At 48.9% G+C, this 16390-nt stretch overlaps 1 protein-coding gene across 5 annotated transcripts in view; it reads left to right on the plus strand.

Annotated features, from left to right (window-relative positions):
• Adck1 (aarF domain containing kinase 1) overlaps window positions 1–15825 on the plus strand; it is a 122119-nt gene extending 106294 nt beyond the window's left edge. For all 5 annotated transcript variants that reach the window (XM_005390216.2, XM_013517182.1, XM_013517184.1 and 2 more), the window contains 3 exons: window positions 543–740; window positions 5370–5563; window positions 6825–15825. In XM_005390216.2, the coding sequence (XP_005390273.1) occupies window positions 543–740; window positions 5370–5563; window positions 6825–6996 (564 nt within the window). In that variant the 3' untranslated portion in view covers window positions 6997–15825. The remainder of the gene's footprint in view (window positions 1–542; window positions 741–5369; window positions 5564–6824) is intronic.
• Window positions 15826–16390: the final 565 nt, after the last annotated feature.

Genomic DNA, 16390 nt, shown 5'->3' on the forward strand with positions numbered 1-16390 from the left:
CCAGCCCTGACCTGGGAAATGAGCTGCCCTTGGCACAGGCTGGGACTTCCAGAAGGAGGGGAGTCCCAGTGAGTGGAAGAGGAGGCAGAGAACTGATAGGGGTTGGATAGCTCGTGACTGGGTCCTTGAGCACTCAGGATGAAGAGCAAGCTTTAGCAGCCCTGAGCTCCCACCTGGAAGCCGGGAAGTTCACTGCCAACCTGGGACCCAAGGGGTAGCTTGATTCCATGAGGAAGGTGGTCCTGGGTGGTTTCCCAATGGTCTTCTGCTCCTTCCCCCAGGCCCCTGTTTCCACATCTCAAAATTTCAGCTTCCTCTGCAAGGCTGGATGAAGTAGCATGTATCAGGTTAAAGTGGGCTAGCTGTTGTCATTTGGTGGTAACTTGACCTTGGGCCTTTAGGGGTGGCCACACGTTGATGGGGAGCAGACATCATGGGAAGCCATGGTCCTCCTTGTCCCCCTTTGCAGTAGTCAGCACCAGGGCTTAGGCCTTTGGTGGGGAGAGGGGGCTCAGGTCCCGTCACTGCTGTTGTGACCGTAGGTGCTCACGGAAGCGTTCCGCCTAGATTACTGCCACCTGTGGCAGTCTCTGATCTGGACAGACATGGAGAAGGTGAAGAGGTACAGCCAGTGCCTGGGAGCCGGCGAACTCTACCCCTTGTTTGCCTGCATGCTAACGGCCCGGTCGTGGGACTCCGTCAACAGGGGCATCAGCCATGCCCCAGTCACTGCCACTGAGGTAAGTGGTCCCTGCCGCTCTGCTACCATCCAAATGCAAAGGACAGGGACAGCCTGTGGGTGCTTCCAGTCCAGGGTCTGAGATTCTTGATTGGCTGGTGCATGGGAGGAGGGGCAAAACTGGGGCCATATTCAGTGAGAAGCAGGGAGGGAGAAGAGATGTGTTCATGGGTAGAGGAGGGAAAGAGAAAGACATCCCACTGTGTCTCCTCCAGGCCTTACCAGCCTGGAGTGGAAACATAGGTAGCCATAATAATCTAGACTTTGGTGGCTTTAGTGCCAACCTGCACATATGAGATGTCAGGCTTCCTTCAGGTTCTCCCCCAAGGCTTCTGGGAATCCTCAGGGACTGTTCCTCTCCTAAACCTAGTGGCACTTCTGCTGACTTCTGTCTGGCACAGTCTCCTGTTACATGGCTCCTCCCAGGCTCCATACTGGGGCAAGCCCTGGTGCTCAAGCAAGATCATTCATCACATTGTTCTATAGGATTTTTACTGAAGCTGCTTATGCTGTCTTTATCAGTTGCTCCTTTCTCTGTGGAGCTAGATAGAAGCACTGTGGAGTCTGGCTGGGGACAAATCCTGGGAGCCACTCCCTCTGTCAAGCCCATCTTGGCGATAGAGGTGCATAGGGCCAACTCATTCCTCCTGGCTCAGATGGGCTTCCTTCCAGGGAACTTCTCCATTCTTCATGGAAATGACTTCTGTCCCATCTGTTCTGTCAGTTTCTTCCAGGCCCACCCATCCTGGCCTGTATCTCAGTGGTGGACAGACTTGAGTTCTAGTGAGGCCCCTGCTCACTACAGGGTTATCCTTGTGCCATCAGGAAGTTTGGGCTCTAGTTCCAGCACTTCTTCCTGGTGGCATGACCTTGGGTATTCTTATCATCCCTTTGGGCTCAAAGTCCTTCCTTACAAGCTGGTTGGTGGCTGGTGGCTTTCAGAATGTCTGAAACCAAAACCTCACATGTCTCAAAGGCTGTCATTTGGTCCTACTTTCCTACAAGTTGATGTCATCTTCCAGTAAGCTTGGTGGCAAAGATAAGCACTTACTGTTCCAGGCTGCACAGCCTTGAAGCTCATCATCTCAGAATTGGAGCAACAGTCTCTTCTTTTGTAAAACAGGGATGGCAGGGACAGTGATTTCTGTTCTACTGATAATGCAGGGGAAGTGCCTACCCACAGTTCTTGAAGTTCATTTATCCCACAAACATTTGTTTTTGCTGAACCCTGAGTTTGATGCTGAGAAGCTCATGATTCACAGGCAGACAGGCTTTTGTTTAATTTCCACTTTGGCTGAGGGAGACAGACAGTAAACAAGTAAACAAACAGGTAATTGCAGATGGTGGATACCAGTGGAGTAAACAAACAGGGCAGTGTGCATGGGGGGTGGAATGGTGTTCAGAGAAGACCTCAGTGAGAAGCTGACATTTGAGCTGAGATGTAAAGGACAAGAAAGGCACCGGCCTCAGGAAGAGCTTGAAAGAAGCATTCCCAGCACATTAAGGCCTACGGGAGGGAGAGTTTGGTATGGTCTGGAGTGTGGTGAGGAGGAGAAGAATTCGGCACTCTGGGCAAGGAAGGGATCACATGAGGCCTTATAAGTCGTGAAAAGAAGTTAAAATTTATTCTTAGTGTACTAGTCTCTTTCCTGTCCCTGGGACAAAATACCTGACATGCACAACGTAGGGAGGGAAGCTTTATTTTGGCTCGTGGTTTCCGAGAGCTCAGTCTGTGGTTAGCTGGCTCGAATGCAGAACTAGCATGGCACAAGGGCATGATGGAGGAAAGCTATTCAACTCATGACACCCAGGAAAAAGAGAGAGAAGGATCCGGGGACAAGAATATTCCCACACCCCTGATGACTCTCCTTTTTAGACCAGGCTGCCTCCTAATAGCACATTCAGCTATAAACCCATCAGTGGATTAATCCACTGATGAGTGGAGCCCCACCCCCCATGATCCAGTTATCTCCTGAAAGCCTCACCTCTGAATATATGAGACCTTTGGGTGATGAGATCTAAATCATAACACTTGGCACAAAGCAAAGCCTTTATAGCCCATAAGCAGGAGAAGAAAATGCTCATAGTTGCTATTTTTCAGTATCCGCCTGGAGTCGGGTAGGTGTGCTGTGGGGCAGTCAGTTAGGAGGCTGGCCCAGGTGCTTCTAGGTCCAGAGATGACAGAGGCTCAGTTGATGCTGGTAGAAAACTGAGCTCTATTTTCATTGAGAATCAAGGGAACCCAGACACTGTATCAGGGAGGATGTTTCCCCCTACTAAGCATGACCTAAACAGCACGGAATTTGTTCTCTCTAGAGAGACGGGTCCTGGGGCTCTGGCTCACTCTTGTGATTCTCTTGGTTCTCCTCTCTTGAATTTAAGGTGGTAGGAGCAGTCCCAGCTTCACATCTTTATTCAGTGATGACCAGAGACAGGAATCAGGAGCTATTTCCTCCCATGTATTCCTTACCTGCAAGAAGCCCTTTCCCAGAAATCTCCCGACAGACTTGTCCTTATGTCTCGCTGGCCAGGAACTTACCACATATCCCTACCTGCAACTAATCATGTGATAGGGGGTGAGTACTCAGAGCCCACATTGGCTGAGAGTAGTCAAGATGTCCTCTTGGGGGTAGCAAGCAGCTCTGAGTCCCTGAAGAACGTGACCCCAAGTAGTCGAGTGAAAACTGTTCTTTTAACAAAGGAGAAGGGGAGCGGCTGTTGTGTAGACACCTAGCAGGGTGTACGACAGATACCCACCATCAGAACATGTCGAAGTTTGCAGCTTTGTTGCCCTGAGAGCCACTGGTGAGGGCACCCTGGGCGGCATGGGTGTCTTCTGTTTGGACTGAGAGGGGTGGTCAGCAGGCCAGTTCTGACTGGCTGAGGGGGGCTCCATAGTGAGCCCGGCCTTGGCTGGCCTTCGTGTTTCAAGCAGGGTGACCTGCAGCGGTGGTAGCAGGCTGCCTCTTGGTGTCTGGCTTGTGCTGAGATGTTCCAGTCTGATAGCTCCTGCCTGAGGGACATTTTAAGTTTCATAGCGACTTGGTTATCAGTAGTATTCTCATGCTTCTCAAAGGACTGTGAATTCTGTTCCTGCTGCTGAAGGTGGCCTTTGGCAGCACTGCTGGGCCCTTGGAAAGACTTCAACTGGCGCAAAGTGGTTGGCTGTGCTTTGCCTCTTATGACCGTCTGGGCTCCTTGGAGGTCAAAAGAAATGAAAGGACTTGCTCAGGGTCATGCAGTCCTGCCGGGAGGAGAGGCAGTGTAACTGGATGGCACGGGCCCAGGAGCTGGGCTGCCTGGGTTTAAATCCCGGCCCATCCCTTCTGAGCTATGGTCCTTAGACAGGTTACTTGACTTCTCAGTGCCTTGGTTTCCTCCTCTCAAATGATTGGCTTTCCATTTCTGGGACAAAGGATCTGACAGACATAATTTAAAGGAGGAAGGGTTTATTTTGGTTCAGAGGTTTCATCGTTTCAGAGGTTTAGGCCTGTGGTGGGCTGGCTGCAAGGCAAGAACATCATGGCAGAAAGGCATGGCAAAGGAAAGTGCTTACCTCATGGCGGGCGGGAAGCCAAAAGACAAAGAGAAAGCCCAAGAGGAAGGGGCCCGGAACTCCCTTCAAGGGCTTTCTTCCCATGGCTTTCTTCTCCAACCAGACCCTGCCTGCTAAGAGCACATTTGTTATGAAATCATCAGTGGGTGAATCACCTTTTAGAAGCCTGACCTCTGAATAATGGGCCTTTTGGGGGACATTTTTGATCTATACCATAACAAATGGGAATAATACATCCAATGTGATAGAGTCATTATGAGGATTAAATAAATTAATACATTTTTAAAGTGTCTGGCTTACTTGATAATTTCCCAGTGTGTGCTGGCCACCACCATGACCACCTCTACCACTGTCATCATTGTCTTGGAGACCAAAAAGGGTCAGAGCCACACTGGCAGGCCCAGAATTCTGGCTGGGTGATTATCTGCCTGGACCCATATAGAGCTCAGGAACAGGGAAGGAAGGGAAGCCAGGCCCTCCCCAGAATCAAGGGCCAGCCCAGCATCTGACTCTGGCGGCATTGGGACCTCAGGTAGTGGTAGGATGATACTGGATGGATGGTAGTGACTGGATGGGCCTCGGGTAGTGGTAGGATGGTCCAGAGGAGGGGTCGTGATTAACAGTGGCACGTGGGCAGCAGGTAGATCTGGTGGAGAGCAGGGCGTGGGGTGGGATTTGGGAGCTGTGTTGGGAGTCAGGAATTCAGATCTATGGACTCTTTTCAGTCTGGGCTCATTGATGAGGGACATGACTCTGCTTGCGAGGCTCTTGAAGTAGGTGGCCAGCGCAGAACCCTTGGAGAGTCACCTGGCTCTGCTGGATGTGCTGCTGTGCTGCACCCCTTGCTTGGCTAAGGGCTGAGCTGCGTCCTCCTGTCCTGGTCTTCAGGCTAAAAAGCCCCTGCTGCCAGACTTCCCTCGGGGAGGCTTCTTGTCGTGTCAGAACAGCTGTGCTAGAAGCTCCAGCCTGGAGCTGTCTTGTAACCCCCTGGTCACAGGCTGCCCAGACCTCTGCCGCTCTGGTCCCTACTTCCTACACTAACCATTTGCTTCTGTCTCCCTGTTGTTGCCTTAGGATTCAGAGATCCGCAGCAATGCGGCCAACTACCTGCCCCAGATCAGCCAGCTTCTCAACCATGTACCGCGCCAGATGCTGCTCATCCTTAAGACCAACGACCTGCTGCGTAGCATCGAGGCCACCCTGGGTACCCGCGCCAGTGCCAGCTCCTTCCTCAACATGTCACGGTGCTGTGTCAGGGCGCTGGCTGAGTGAGTATGGGCTCCTGCCTCTGTCGCCCTGCCCCGCAGCCTTCCCCATGGTTGCTGCCTGGCTTTGCTTTTCCCACCAGTCCACGAGGTCCTGCCTGTCTGTCCCAATCTCAAATCACCCTGAGGAGAAAGATAGGGGCAGTTAGCTCCAGCAAGCTGGCAGATGCCTTGGGGCAGTGCCTTTGGGTGCTGTAGTTGTTAGATGGTGGATCCTAGGACCTCGTCTTCCCTGTTCAGTCTTCCAGGCAGTTCTTACCATCAGTTTGAAATGTTTTCTGAGTCTCAGCCCACCCAGGGATCCCCTGGGCTTGGTGTCAGGAGGCTCTGGTGCCACCCTGTCTCTAGTTGACCCTGGGACTAGCCAGGCAGCTAGGCCAGTGCTGTTTTTCTTGACCGTGACTTGGAAAAGTGTGGTCAGTGAGCTCTCCGGGAATCCCAGCTCTTTCTAATTGCTGCGGTGCCCTTGGAGTGTTGATGATGAGAAGGATGCTTACTCAGGGAGATAGTGCCAGAGACTGAGGGTTCCAGGCCTTCAAGTAGTGTGGTGAATACACGTGAAGGGCCTGCTGTGCTGGAGTATTCTCACTGAAGGGAGGGGGCCTGGCTTGCAGTGTGGTCCCAGCCCACCCATCCTGGCAGGCAATGGGTCACCCTGGGAGACTAAGAGATTTGGCCACATATACCATGTACACATAAAATATCATGAGAATACAGCAAAATATACTGCATACTAAAAGGGCTGACATGATTTATTCCTCTGAGAGTTTAAGAGGTATCATGTTGAAGCGGTCATCACCGTAAACACCAGTTTTCATTGTGTCTTGCTTTGGGCCCAGAAGGAATTGTGCTGGACTCATCTGTCATGGCGTTAGCATCCTGGGACCACCTGACCAGGATTCTAAATGATTCTTATGCTCAGAAAGTTTGGTTGCATTTGAGTTTGGAAGATTCTGGATTAGCATGTGTTTGCTATACTTTTGGAAAAAGAATCTTTGGAATGTTCTACACATTGGGTATATATCAGACCCTTAGATGTCCTGGGAAACAACTGCTTTTGCTTACCCAACTTATTTGAGTAACTCCTTTGGAATATCGGAGTTCCTCTGGCCCTGGATGGGGCAGTGGTATGATTACCTAACCAAGAGTAATTTCCAGGAGCCAGGCACTGGTGAGTCAGCCAAAGCCACCATCTTTTATTACTGACCTAGTGTTTCTTACCTCTCTTTCTCTTTTCTCTCCTCCTTCCTTGCCCCTCCTCCAGGCACAAGAAGAAGAATACCTGTTCATTCTTCAGAAGGACCCACATCTCTTTCAGCGAGGCCTTCAGTTTATGGCAGATCAACATTTATGAACTCATTCTGCATGTGAAGGGGCTGCGACTGATGAGCTGGGTCTCGGCCCTGCTTTGCTGGCTCTTTCCTGCTCCACACTGAGGGGATTTGCGTATCCCTTTCTGGTGTCTTTTCACTGTTCGTATTTCCTTACTTCCCTGTCTCCACCCAGTGCCCTCATTTCTGCCCCGTGGTGGTCTGCGGTCCCAGAGTCATTGTCCATGCACCAGGATGCTCTACCTTTGGAACTACTACTCATGCTGCAGCCCTTGTCTCAGGGCCCACAGGCTGTGCCATGGAACAGGCTCTTCTCCTTCGGGAGAAGTTGCAGCAACCTCCTCTCCTGTTCCTGTATGTGCCATTGGCTTGGCTGTCCCCCCATTTCCATTAACCACGTCTATTGTCAGTATTAACCATGTGTGCTACCGAGGGCACATTTAACTAGCAGGAAGTTTGATTTGTTGGAGGTCAGCATTGTCTCTGAAACTGCTGGAGGACAGGATCTCTGTCCTTCCATGTCCCTCCCTAGAGGTGTCACACCTGAACGAGGCAGTTCACCATCTGAGGACCGACTCTGGGCAGCTGTGGGTTCACTGGTGTCATGCTGATCTCTTTGGTATTATTTTTATTGTATTTCTTTCTTTGTACCAGGAATCGAACTCAGGACCTTGCACTTGTCAGGCTGGCGCTGTGCCACTGAGCTATCTCCCCAGCTGTATTGTATTTTAACAGTCCTCTTCAGCTTTCAGGGTCTGTCCATCCTGACTCACTTGGCCTCTGCCTCACCAGCCACATACCCATTCTGAGTGTGGCCCTGGCCCTAGCCAAGGGTGGACAGCTCCTCTTGGTTCTTGTTTCCATGGGATTTCCCAGGGAGAACTAGGAGAATAAGGCCGAGGCTTGGGTGGTGGGATTTATATTCAAGGTTGGGAGTGCATCTATACCAGCCAGTAGTGGATCTGAGCATCTGCTCTTTGGCTTCTTGCCCTTGTAATCCTTCCAAGCAGTAGGACTCCTTCCACTGTGGGACCACTTCTTAGGAGGCTTAGCTTTCCTTCCAGGCCTCTGAGAACTTGATTGGAGGTATTAAGCCCAGGGCTGGGAGCTTAGAGGCTGACTTATTTTCTCCTAGGTCTCAACCTCATTTCCTGTGGGCTAGGTACCTCCCTGTTCTCCTAACCATTTCCCGACTTACCCTCTGGTTTTTAGTTGATGGCTCCAGTTCCAGTCTGGGATCCCACTGGGTCTTCTCTGTCCTTCTGGAGTCCTTACTCCTTTTACTGAAACTTTAGTCACTGTGGCTGGGTTTCTGTTTGAAAACCTCATGTTGCCTGTTTGAATTCTGTTTTTCACCTATTGCATTGCAGGCTGCCCCTTCCCCTGTGTGTGTCCTCTGCTCCTGCTTCTGGGACACCCCCAGACTCCTGCTCTAATTCTTATGTCTGTATGATCTCCAAGTCCCTGAGACCTCAGATCTGCCTGGTCCTAGCTCCCTGAACACCCATGGTCCCAGATGGTAACTGTATTTGAATCTTTCTGATCTTGCCTCACCCCATTCATAGGGGTAGAAAACCCTGAATCTGAGTCTTGTTTTCTGTTCTTTTTATTCATAAAGTAACAAGTACATTTTCTAGTGATCAGAAATGATTTGCCATTCTTTTATTTCCTGAAAGAATTAATTGTTTTTAGTGACTAGTTAGATGTACCCAGGGACCTGCAAGAATAATTTGCAAGATCTGTTATTAATCATGAGGCTGCATGGTGCATATTATATTTTATGGTGTCTTTTATAGCCACTGAAGTAAATATAAATGTCTTTTCTGTTCAAGGTAATGGTTGCTTGCTTCTCACTTTTGGTGTAATGGTTGGCTTCCTTTGCACTGGGATCTAAAACATCAGCATGTTGCCAGTGAGCCCAGCACCCAGAACATTTATCCAGGTAGGGCAGAGAGGCAAGGAGAGGTGGAGGTACAAGACAGCTTGAAAGTAGGAATGGAGCAGGCTGATTTTTATTGAGTACTTTTCCCATGAGAGGCCAGCAAGGCTATGTTATATTGTGAAATTGTCTCATCAGCTCTCTGAGGGAGGGGTATTAGCTTCATCTTACAGAGGTGGGAACCTAGGGTCAGAGAGGTTTGTGATTTGCCTGTGCTCACTGAGTGACTGAGTGGTGTTTTCTGCTTTACTTTTGATTCCACAGTGCCAAGATAAGGGTTACACTTGCTCCTAGGGCTGTCTTGTGTGCTTGAGTTGTGTGCCTCTCATGTATGTGCTTGGAACCTAGATGACCAGCACCTAGATGTCAGTCCCAGCATACTTAAAGATTTTCAGAGATGATAAAAATCTGTGCATTTGATAAGCCACTCACACATTAGTCCTGCAAGAGGTGGTGCTTTGCTGGACAGGTTAATTTGGGGAGTGTTTCTTGGGCACTGCAGGATCAGAAATGGCCCATCTCAGCTCTGCAGGCTGCCTGGGGGCCCTCCTGACACTGCTTCAGGACTTGCAAAGTATAGATAACAGTAAAAGTGGCTCTCAGAGACCCCGTGCAGATGCTAGGGAGCAGAACTGATAGGTTTGGAATGATGCCATGTAGGCAGATGTGAGGAGAGTGACATTTGGGCTGAGTGGTTGGGAAAGGGGTAGCACAAGCAGGAGCTGGGGCCAGAGCCAGGGTCTAAGCCGGGAGCTGGTGACCCACAAGATCTTCACTGACAGGAGGAACAAACCCAGAGCAAAACAGGTGGAGCCGTGATGCTCATTGAACCGGGGGAGAGGGCTCATGTTTAACAGAGGCCTTGCACACCTGCTGACCTGATGCCATTGCTCCTGGTCCACTGTGCTCCTGGTCAAAGGGGAGCTGCAGGAAAGCCCCGTGCCCCAAGCCTTAATTCTGAAAAAGTCTCGGTAGAAGCCAAGTTTGGTGAAGACCTGTTTGGTCCAAAGGCTCCCACTCTTACTTCTACTTTTTCCTTTCCTCCCTGCTTCCTTCCTTCTCTCTGTTCCCCTACTCCTTCCTTCCTGTGAAGCAAAGTCTGGTGTGGCTGGCTTCCAAAGGAAGGGTAAGATTGTCACTTGGAAGAGTGAATGTGACACCCTGGGCTGCAGTTGCAATGCCCGTTTCCTGGTAGTCAGCGCCTCCCGGCTTGGTCTACCTGCTCTTGTGAAGCTCTGCTGTCAGCCAGCTCCCCTCCTCCCAGGTCACTGTGCCCCTGGCCAGTGCTGCTGGGGCATGAGAGCTCTTTCTCCCTGCTCTGCCTTTGGCTGCACTGTTGCACAGTTCCTCTGATGTTTCTTTCTGTTTTTTCTTTTATGTGTCTGAGGGAAGGACAGAGTGTTAAGGCTGGTCAGATGGTGGGAATTCAGGCTCCCGGGCCTGCCATTTCAGCGTCTCTGTCCTCATCCCCTCTCTTTGCACTTTCCAGCTGCAGCAGGGCTTTGTAGACTTTCCTGTGTGAACCAATCACATGTGGTCTCATTAAAGCCGGGGGAGGGGGAACCTGAGGTTTGCATTTCTAACCAGATTTCAGTTGCCACTGATGCTGCTGAATTGTGAGGACCTAGGACAATGGTCCTGGGGCCAGCAGCCAGGCATTATCTGGGAGCTGGTTAGAGATGCCAATTCTCAGGCTTCGGTCCCACTCACTGAACTGGAGACAGGGTGGGGGACTCTGTTTTCATAATTCTTCCACGGGACTTTGATGCCCACACTTATACTCTGAATCCTACACTCATGGTTCTCAACCCTGTGTGCACATTGAAACCACCTGGAGAACTTCAGATGCCTGGAGTTGTGATTTCACTGATTTGAATGGAGGCCAAGCATTTTTCAAAAATTGTTTTTGTTTTAAATATTTTATTCTGAAATAATTTTAGACTTACAGCAGAGTTGCAAAGATAGTACAGAGGGTTCCCACAAACCTGCCACCTACCTTTCCCTAATTTTAACTTCTCACATAACCAGGGCCCTTAATTAATGGGAAGAAACTTGCATTCATATGGTGCAAGTAACTTAACTAAGCTACACTTGTTTAGATTAGTTTCCCCACTGATGTCCTTTCTGTGTCCCAAGGTCCCGTCCAGGGTGCCATCTTGTATTCAGTTGTCACATCTCCTTAGACTCCTTTGCCTGTCGCAGTCTCATACCCCATGTCTTTCATAAGTTTGACACTCTGGGAGAGTACTGCTCAAGGACGGCACAGACCATCTCTCCATCTGGCTCTGTCTGATGTTTCTTTGCCATTAAACTGTTTATGGTTAGGATGAAAACAAAGGCCCAGCACCCTTCTTGTTATCCCCCGTCCTGGGAGCAGGGCATGGACCTGACTTACTGACCATGTTCTTGCAAGCTCCCTAGTCAGGGTAGACCTCTGCCTCACAACCACACATGTTTCAGCTGTCTTCCAGAGAAGGAAGGAACTCAGCTCAGAAATTCCTTCATGCATGGGCATCAGCCTCGCTGAGGCTGAGAGAGGCCTGGCTACTTCTACATTAAAAAGCTCCCAAGAAACCCTCACAATGCATCTGTGCCAAAGCAAGACAATAAAAACAGTGGTGTGGCATTAATGGTTCATTAACCACAAGTTAATTCGGTAAGCATAACACATGTTATTCCTATGAATGCAACATCAGAAGTGTGAGCATTGAGGTCCTCCCCAGAAGTAGGCATGAGGGGTTTTGTTTTCTAGGTGTATTTACAGTTCTAAATGTCAAAGTCACATCCAGTGGGGGTTGATAGAGGGTTCACTGGTTAGTCACCTGTGGTGGGCCTGGCACTGCTGTATGAGTCTCACCTGGCACTTGCCTTTTGGTGCCCAGCAAGGCAAAAGTCTCCCCTGAGCTGGTAGCCAGTCCTTTCAAGCATATCTCCTGGTCCCGAGAGATGGAAGTGGTTGGTGCGCATTTCACTAGGTGGGTCACAATGGAGAGGGGAGGCAGGAAGGATGGATTGCCAGTAGCACAGACTTTCTTCTCTCCATGGCTAATGCCAGGTGGGGCACAAAGCCCTTCCATGTCCTACAAACTGGGATGATGGCTGTCATTTCACCCTCTTGGAGCTGCCAGGGCTTAGCAGGCAGCCTGGAGCTCAGCTCCCAGGGCTATGTATCTGGCAGGAGACCTTCCTGTGCCAGAGGTAAGCATGTGCACACCAGTATCTACCAGTGGGGGGTAGAGAGTAGTAATTAAGGGCATAGGCTCTTGAGTTGGCCTGAGTTCAGAGTCTTTTGTACTGTATTATCCTGTGCTACCTAAATAAGGCAAGTAACTCAACCTCTTTGGGCCTCAGTTCTCCAGTTTGAAAAGTAGAGACACTCTGGGAGAGTACTGCTCAAGGATGGTGCAGATCATCTCTCCATCTGGCTCTGTCTCATGTTTCTTTGCCATTAAACTGTGTTTATGGTTTGGATGGAAACAAAGGCCCAGCACCCTTCTTGTTATCCCCTGTCCTGGGAGCACGACATGGACCTGACTTACTGATTGTGTTCTTTCAAGCTCCCTGGTCAGGGTAGAGACCTCTGCCTAGGGTTACTGAGAGAAACTGGCTAGGTAATAGATGCAGTGTATTTGGAGAAGATGAACCACACAGCGAGCACTCAGTAAATGTTTGTTATTAGCTCATGTGGCAGACATGATTCCCAACTTTCTTAGTTCTTGCTAAGGTAGCCTTGGGTCCAGGTGGAAGGATTAGCTAGCAATAAATGACAAAACAGCAACAGCAATAATAATCATAATAATAACAACTAATATCAAGGACTGACCATTTGCCCACTTCTTTGCATGGATTCATTTTCACTTAGTTCCCACAATAGCTCCATGAGGTCCAGGGCCACTGTCATTGCTTTGATCAGGTGAGTACACTGAGACACAGAAAGCGCAAGCTGCTTGATGGAGGTGACCCAGATGATGAACGAAGGTGGTCTGCAGCCACAGCTTGGCTTTCCATCCCTGGATGCACTACAGGTGGCTTTGACTTGGGGTTGGATGGCCAACACTCCACCTAGTCCTGCTGGACTCACTTCCTTCCGGCCCACCTCTGTCTACAGCTGGTAGGCTCCTGTTGTGGGGCAGCTGGTCGGGGAGCTGGGCAGGAACCTGTGAGCAATCATTTTCCTACAAGGAGGGAAGCCTGGATGGGCCAGAGCTCACCCAGATTGTGGCGTTGGTCACCAAGCCATCTGGGCCCCTCTGGGTACTGACACCCTCTCTAGGCAAATCCTTGTAAGGGGAATGACTATAGGCAGAACTGCAGTTTTGCCCCATGGTAAGTAGGATTATAGAGGAAGTTCTGCGTTTTTCACTTTTTCTCTCCCTCCCAAGTATTTAGAAAGAAGTAACAAGCTGTGAGGGATTCAGGAGACAAACCAGAAGAGGGTTTCTGATGAGCTGGTTAGAAGTAAGCTTTGCGTCTTAGTAGTTTACATGTGTAGCAGTCTGATGGCTCTGACCCTCACCTTACCTTTGGCCTGGGTCTGATTCTCTGGCAGGGGCCAGTGCCACCTGTACTGAGCCAGGTGGCTGGAGGTCAGGCCTGTCATGACATCCTAGATCTGGTGGTGTGGGCAGATTGTTTTGGTCCCTGGGCTTAGCTTCCTGCTGTGGAGCAACGGTGGTTGTCCAAAGGTTGCCCTACTCAGAGGTCTGTTGTAAATGTCAACAGATAGTGCTGGTGAAAGCTACAGGGGAAGTGATACTAAAACAGGTACACAGCACTGAGTGTGCAGTTTATCTACCCAGTGTCCCTTGCAGCTTTAACTAGGATTCCTTTTTCTCTGGGACACTCATTTCTGCAAGTGCACTGACTCCTGCATCTCCCACAAGCCATGGGGGAGGCAGATGGCTGCCCCTCTGGCCACAGAGATTGGTTCCAGTATGGACTTGTGCTCCCACGTGAACCTTTTGTGTGCGGGTATGGAGAATGACTACATTTCCATTGCTTGCTAACTCTGGTGGTTGTCTTGCTGTGTTCTTGGAACCCCTGGATCTAGCCATTCTAGCAAGCCCTGTCCATCCTTGATTTTTCAAGTAAATGAACCAATAAATCTGAAATCTGTCACCTGAGTTTTTTTGCGTAAATTACCTTAAATTAATTACCTGATACTTAGTGGAAAAAAAAATCCTGATCAGCATAGCTGTTATCTTTGAGGGGCTAGATCCATGTTGAAAGATGTAGAGACCTACTGAAGTCTAGAAAATTTGTATTATAGGGATAGGAAATAGAGGGACGGCTCTCCAGAGAGCTGAACAAGAGCAAACAATTAAATTGGAATAAATTCTTTTTGTTACGACTGTTGTTGAAGCTATGAGAGCATGAGCTACTAGTTTGTTGCTATATATGTCATTTTCTGGTGAAAAATGTCATTCTGGCTGGATGCCAGTTGTGTGAATACACTTTGTACAGTGGTCGTGCCTGTTTTCTAGTGGGTTCATGGAGTTGTTAGAACGCGCTGTTTGGCTGAAACAGGCTTAATTTCTCTATTGATTCTGCTTATTACTGTCCACACAGGTCACTCCCAGAAAGCTGGCAGGAATGGCTTCTTTAATCACAGTATTAGTTGGATAGAGCCATCCTTGGGAGCACTTAGGATAAGGACAGTCTCACATGGGTGCACCCCATGGACTTGCAAGTTCAGCTGGCCAGATCATAGGACCTACACTGAAGTGGGGATGAGACTGGGAAAAGGACTGTGTGACACTCTCTCTGCTCTCTTCTTCATGAATTCCACGTGTCTGATGGTGAGTAAAGTGAGAGCTTGTGAAGAGGGTTGCACCTCCCTCCCTGTCTGGGTGGTGCTATTTGAAGTTTGCTACACAGGCTGATCTTGATGGTGCAGACAGCAGGCTCACCCCAAGTCCCTGGCCCTACGCTTTTTCATGTGTCCAAGCCTTCCCTCCTCCATCTCAGTGACCATGCTCAGGTGCTGCCTCCTGTATGGAACCTTCCAAAGCCACTAGGCCCTTGCTGCTCTGCCTCTTTCCCCAGTTCTCCTGATTGTCTCTCACATCATCCACACTTGTCTGCCAGCCCATGCAGTCCTCAGAGGGTAAGGAACATTCCCACTTTGTCTCTCTCATGCTTTTCTACATCACTACAGTGGAGGCAAAGGTCAGCCTCGCATTGGTTGGGTGGACATTTACATGTGCGTCAGTCCCTGCATGTAGTATGTGTGCCTTCAGTGTCCATCCTGGGGGTGGGAGTGGAGCAGTGAGGTCAGATGTCATGCTGACTCTAAGGACTGTGGTGTCTCCAACAGCAGGAGCTGGCTTTGGGAAAAAGGGGGGCTGTTGCTGAACCAGGAATCTGTGGTCTGGAGAAAGAGAAAGGCATTTTCATGGGGTGGTGGAGCCACTTGCAGCCACACCAGAAAGGAAGATGTGATGAGACCATTTCTGTATTCCTGTGTAGGGCAAGATGTCCCAGAATCTCATTTTGACTAAGGTCTAGACTCAAATTCTTTGTAGATGATACCCTCAGCTGCCCCCTGGCCCAAAACCCTTTATCCCCCATGGGCTTTGCATGACTCCCAACCCCATAGGTCCACTTCTTGGTATCTCTGTGTCCATCAGCTTTCTTCCACCTCTGTACCACCTGGTTCACATCTGGTCTCCCCCATAGTCTTCTGGCTCCTGTCCTGTGCCTCCTTGTGTCCCCTGTACAATACCCACCCAGCTGTTTTTGTTCAGACAACCCAAAGCCAACTTGTCTAGAGGCACATTGTCATAAATCTGTTTGCCTAAGGATCAGTTCTCCCATAGAATCTGTTTACCTAAAATTAAATATTCTTGAATGTTTTCAGATCCATTTGACCTTTCTAGTTTCTCTTGCTTATTTTTCTTTTGCATTTTAAAGATTTTTAAAAACCAATTCATCAAAGATCATTTGACTCAATGTTGTATTTCTAATGAGTATTTATTACACACACAGTGAATGTTTGTGAATGGTTTTTTGTATTATTATGGATATCTTTTTCTAGTTTACCTAATTTTATTAACTTTAAAGATAACCAGTATTTAGCTGCTGTGTCTAAAGACATTTTCCTCAAAATATTGCTGTCTTAGCACTAAATATTCAAGACATTAATTGCAATCAATTTTTGTGGGATCTTGACTCCTTAACTAAGGGTACACTAATTTCAGATGGAGAGATGGATATTACCCTTGAGTTTTGTGTGATGTATATTGCTTTACAAACTAAGGACCCTGAAAAATGTTGATTCTTATATGAAACCTTGCAGGTTGCCTAAATCTCTCCTGTGCTACAGACTATAATATGGTGTATGCTCAGCTTGTATGCTGAGTGAGATTCAGAGACAAGACTAGTACTATCATTTGCAGCAAAGCAATTTATCCCAAGAATAACAGGTGTCAGAGCTCCAAAAGGAGACATTTGCTTCATATTTTATACAAGGAAACTAATGAAATGAAATAGACTGGCATTGGTAGAATGGATGAGCTTTTGACTCTGGAAGGTAGATCAGATTTGTCTGGAGTTCTAAAG

The sequence above is a fragment of the Chinchilla lanigera genome, unplaced genomic scaffold (genome assembly GCF_000276665.1).
Source record: "Chinchilla lanigera isolate Chin_1 unplaced genomic scaffold, ChiLan1.0 scaffold00037, whole genome shotgun sequence".
Taxonomy (NCBI): Eukaryota; Metazoa; Chordata; class Mammalia; order Rodentia; family Chinchillidae; genus Chinchilla; species Chinchilla lanigera.